Source organism: Nuphar pumila, chromosome 6 (assembly GCF_984573655.1).
Source record: "Nuphar pumila chromosome 6, dmNupPumi1.hap1.1, whole genome shotgun sequence".
NCBI classification, from domain to species: Eukaryota; Viridiplantae; Streptophyta; class Magnoliopsida; order Nymphaeales; family Nymphaeaceae; genus Nuphar; species Nuphar pumila.
Genome location: NC_143254.1, coordinates 27602788 through 27608135, shown reverse-complemented (window position 1 = coordinate 27608135; position 5348 = coordinate 27602788). Strand labels below are relative to the sequence as shown.

Sequence of the window (5348 nt, the reverse complement as noted above, 5' to 3'; positions counted from 1 at the left end):
TTTAAATTTAACACTATTCTAATTGAAGATTTTGAAACTTGTGAGAGTGCACATATTCATTCCTTCTGGTATTTTACCATCAACTTTACAATAAAAAGCTCACCCTTAAAAATGCTAGAGATAAGATAGCTATGGTGTTCCACTTTTTGTGAATCAATGTTTATGCAATAAGAACTGCTGAAAAAAGGTGAAAGGAAGCTCAACGACAAGTTAGTGTCCTGAACATTGTTCGAACTGGTCATATTTGAACAATTAGGATGGAACAAAACTTACTCTGGGGCATGATATCCAAAAGTTCCCAAAACACGAGTAGAGTGAAGGCGAGCCGCAGTGTCTGGAGATTGGTTTGTCAAATTAAAATCGGCAATCTTGGTGTCGAAATTGTCAAACAATAGAACATTGCTGGATCTGACATCACGATGGACGATTGAGGGCTGGACCTTTTCATGGAGATATTCAAGACCTCTTGCTGCACCATAGGCAATCTTCACTCGCTGGTTCCAATCAAGAACAGGGCCTGGTTCAGCTCCCTGCACCCCTTTCCTGCCTGTGCTGATACCATAGTAATTACCAAAGATTCGTTTTCAAGGTACAAAACTTAAGAACGATAACCATGAATATATGCATAACTATCAGACATAGTAAACCAACATGACAGTTTGGAAAATGATGTCATTAACACTGCATTTCAGTTGCTATATTTAACAGTTATTAAGGTTTGAAATTGTAAAGCCTTCATTGTTGACCCCACAAAAAATGCAATACCTAATGTGTTTCGGTATTGTACTAGTTGTTTTACAATAACTAGTGTGCGTAAATAAAAAAGTTAAATTTCACTCCATTCATTTCCCACGTTGCTGCAATGCCATGCATTACTTGGAAGTATACTATCAAGAGATGTGTTGGTGAAAAGCTTGATGCTTGATATACCATGCAAGACATCATGCAGCGATCCCATTGTTGCAAATTGATACACCAAAATCCGGTTATCAGCCTCCAAACAGTATCCCAGCAACTCAACGAAGTGCTCATGCTTGAGTCTGGAAACCACGGATAGCTGGACAAAAACATACACCAAAGAACATGCTAAAGTTATGAGGATCACAATAATATATCCAAAAAAGGGACAATTTATTATAAGTCGTGGCCTTATGTTAACCTATGTCACATATAGCTATAAAATACCAACTGATGGCACTATTTTGGTAGAGTTTTCTGTTAAGAATAGTATACAGGGGGATAGACGAAGGGAGTGAACATGAAAATATTAGTGTGACTAGCAACTAAAAACATCTAACCTGCGCTGCAAAATCAGAATCAGGCTCCTGCGAGGTGCTGGGATCCAACTTCTTTATTGCTGCAGGCTGACCATCTTTTAGAATTCCATGGAAAACTCGGCCATATGATCCCTCTCCAACCAAAGCCTTTTCCCCAAAATTACCAGTGATTCTCTTCAACTCATCCAATGACAAGGCTGGTGTCTCAATTGGCAAGACCTTTGGTGGTGCACTGCTCCGAACTGCAGCAGGACCCCTTGGTTCTCTATCACTGCCTGGTCAATGTCAAGGCAATAGTTTCATATGCAAGCAGTAAACAATGAAGATTATATCATTTAATGATAGATTCAAGAGGAAAGCATTGAAAGCATAGTTCATTTGTTTTTTGTTTTCCCATTAGAATACAAGAGATCAACAAAATGATAAAAAGGTATTAGCTGTTAATCGTAACTAGAATAAGACCCAGTGTAATAGTTCACCAAATGCACCAAATCCAGGTGAACATTAAGAAAACACAGATAGCCAATGTCCCATGGTGTCCAATTGATGTCAAGCATAATGAACATATGGATCTGTCACTGAAGAATTGCAGCTAGGAAAGAACTCAGGATCCGATTAGACTTTTGCATATTTTTTCAACAATATTAGTCAGTTACAGTTTGTTCTGTTGCCAGTAGTTCAGAATTGGGAACTGGAATTCAATGCTGATTTGAGTACCTTGTGTTTAGACTAAATTAATATCTGGAATGTGCTCCCAAAATTTTCCAAGTTCTAGGATACAAACTCCCACTCAAACAGGTAGGACTTGTAAGTTTTCCAAGTTCAGGAAAGCAAAGTTTTTGGAGTTCCAACTTCATTAGGCAGTGTATCAAAACAGAAGCAACGATTACTAATGATTTCTCTGGACCAAACCACAGATGTTTAGCACTAAAGACTTGCTATCTTATGAGAGTTGCTTCAAAGTAACATAGCCATTACTGATTCAGATAAAAATGAAGAGACATATTAACCGCTTTTGAGCACACAGTTTCATCAACTAGACAGCAGAGTGGGCCTTCTTCATGGCATCGATGTCTAGAGAAAACCATGCAAATCTGCCAATTTGTCCTTATATACTGGCGATCCACGAAGTTAACACATATGAATATCACCTATATTGCTTCAAGAATGATAGTCTCTATTTCATGTGTTCAGAATCTCACTGGTGAAGCAACAAGGAACATCTCTTAGTTCTTGGTATTCTCAACTTCAGGCTACAGTCCACTGTCTGTCTGTCAGAGTTTTTGTATCTGATCTAGCGTGAAAAATGAAAAGATTTTTCTAAACCTCACAGTAAAGATGAAATGATGGGAATCTCATAAAGGTTCATATCTGACAATACCTTTTCCTTTTATATGTAAACACCTCAGAACTAATAAGCACATGAAGCTATTGATTTTGGATTCTATCAAGAGTTTTCCAACCCGAGTCCTTGTCTAAATCTGATAATGTTAGATCCAACCAGGCCGGATCTGTCTATTCATAGATCAATAGGTCTGATCATTTTTTATCTCTATAGTGTACATGCCGAATGAAACCTACCAAGAGTTATTGCTTAAACTAGCTGTAGGACATTAATGTCTAGCGTAGCCCCAACAAACTTTCCATCTATACAGATACTCGACCATTACTAAACATGAGCACAAAGTGGCATCAAGAGCATTAAAGTTGGCTCAATAAAAAAGGAAAAGAGGCATTAAAGTAGGTTGTTCTGAACGAGATCCAAATTGTCATGGGGGTGGAGGAACTTGATTCAAATCCACAAAAGAGTCATCTATGTCACATGGATAATCCATTCTGACTATGTTCTATATCCTTTTATTTGTTAGATATGTTGAAAACTTCATAAAAACGACCATATCTGCATATGTATCCATGTGACATCGTCACATCTGGTCCCCTTCACATGTGGGTTCTCCTTAAATTGACTTGCCTCTATATTAGCATGTGGGCAACAGCCGTTTTACCTGTGTTCATGTTGTGACAAATATGTTGGAATCAAAACCAGTATCATGATATAAATCAGATTATAATACAACATGATATGCATGTAAAATATTTGATTAAATCGTAACAAGGTTCAAGGATGTCATGAACGGTTTTAAATCAAAATTCAGACAAAGGCAACATATCAAACATATGCACAGAGCAAAATAAGAACAATAGCAAAATCATGTTAATATTCTGTAATAGACTAAGGCATATAAAAATACTCTCCTTAGAGAAGATTCGCCCTCACATACGGTGCAAAGAGGGTTTGGCGTCCTTCTCCTAAGATACAATAGCTTTGGAAATCTAAGTGGGTGCACTCCGATGGTAGATCGTCATTCAAAGACAACCTCAACGAACGACTGCTACAGAACTCTTCTTTCCAAGAAACACCCACAGGGCAACAAGAGAGAGCATGACAGAGAGAGAGAGAACTAAAACACGAGAGTCACTTGCATCTTCATCTTTTTGTAACTGCAACCCTCTAACCACATTTTATAACCCCTGAACGGGTACTAAAACGTAGAAGAGACTTGTTACCATTTATGAAGTAACGTGACCCGTCAACAAAACGATCCGTTATCCATTTCTCTTTTCTCATTCTTTAATCCAAATAAAAACAAATAAATGCGGGACAAAAAGAACATTGGACGTATAATGGATATGGCCCTAAAGGGCCAATTACCCGAACCCGAACCCGGCCGGACTTGGCCCAGTGCGCGTGCTCATCTCATCCCCCCTTGTTCTTTGGAACAAGTGATAGAATCTCAATGTAGGTTATAAACCCCACAACCTTTTTGAGATTCTTCAATATAAAACTATTCCACATCATCAAAGTCCAAAAGTACTCCATAAAGGAGTGGTCCCCAAATTGTTTTCTCTTTTGACATCCAACAAAATATTGTGTTATATCCCTAAAACTAACATGTATACTCACTTTTTCAACAAAAGTAATCTCAAACAGTAAGAAATTGTCATGATGTTCTAATAAATTTTAGATTCAATTTCCATTATTTGCTACCGTTATGGGGAGCTTCCAAACTTTTAGTTGGCAAACAGAGGGAAGATTTGAAAATGATGGAGAAGATCCAATTAGGAAGCTAAATTTGATGGTTCAAGCATAGCTGGGTGGATTGGGGGGGGGGGGGGGGGGGGGACAAAAATATGGTGGTTGGCATTGAACAGATGATCAAATATGTGATTTAATATTTGGACATTATTCCTTGTCTCACAACTATTACCAATTAGATCAACTATAAGACCTATCATAAGTGACATAGAGGCTCATACAACAAGAAATTAGGGCACCATATGCTCATTAGAAATTGAATCATGTGTGCTAAGGAATTTACCATAAGGTCTGCCATTCGGTGGGGTTGAGTATTGGTTGACCGGTGGGCCGTTGAATTCTTCTTCTCCACCACCACAACAGAACATCTTGGAGTCTTCAAATGCATCAAACCTACACACTCAAAGTGTTCATCTTATGCATAGGGAAATATTGTCATTTGTGAGGCCAAACAGGAAGCACTCAGCCTAAACAATCACCTGCACGGTCAAAATCTCCTCCCATGTCAAGAGACCAACCATGAAAAGAAAATGGTAGAAACCAAATTGTGAACAATATAATTAAAACGAAAATTCTTTCCACATATTGGAAAAGATATGTTTATCTTCAAATCAAAAGCCCAAAAAGGATTTCTGAAAAGAACCCACATGGGTGTTGATTTTCAAATTACAGATCTAAAAGAAAACCATATATGTGCACAGAAAAACAGAGAAGGCATACAATAGAGGAAGGTGCAAGATCCTTGTTTGTTAAATTGCATTGAACATTTCCAGAGAGAGAGAGAGAGAGAGAGAGAGGAAACGTCAATGGGGGATGAGAGAGGTGCAGACAGCGTACCTCGAAAACCTCCAAAAATTGACCAAAGACATAAATGGGCTGGCATGCAGCGACATTTATGGGGAAGCAGTCGCTACGTGCATGCACGCTCCCGGCACAACCATCTAACAACATCTATAACCATTTTTTCAGCAGGA

General features: G+C 38.3%; 1 protein-coding gene across 1 annotated transcript; it reads right to left on the bottom strand.

Moving 5' to 3' along the window:
- Positions 1-269: 269 nt before the first annotated feature.
- Positions 270-4742, bottom strand: LOC149834469 (protein CYTOSOLIC ABA RECEPTOR KINASE 4-like). Its single transcript, XM_090010140.1, has 4 exons — positions 4658-4742; positions 1299-1552; positions 931-1057; positions 270-547 (listed from the first exon to the last, which is right to left on the bottom strand). The coding sequence occupies exons 1-4, from the start codon at positions 4740-4742 to the stop codon at positions 270-272; spliced, it is 744 nt and encodes a 247-aa protein (XP_089866266.1).
- Positions 4743-5348: the final 606 nt, after the last annotated feature.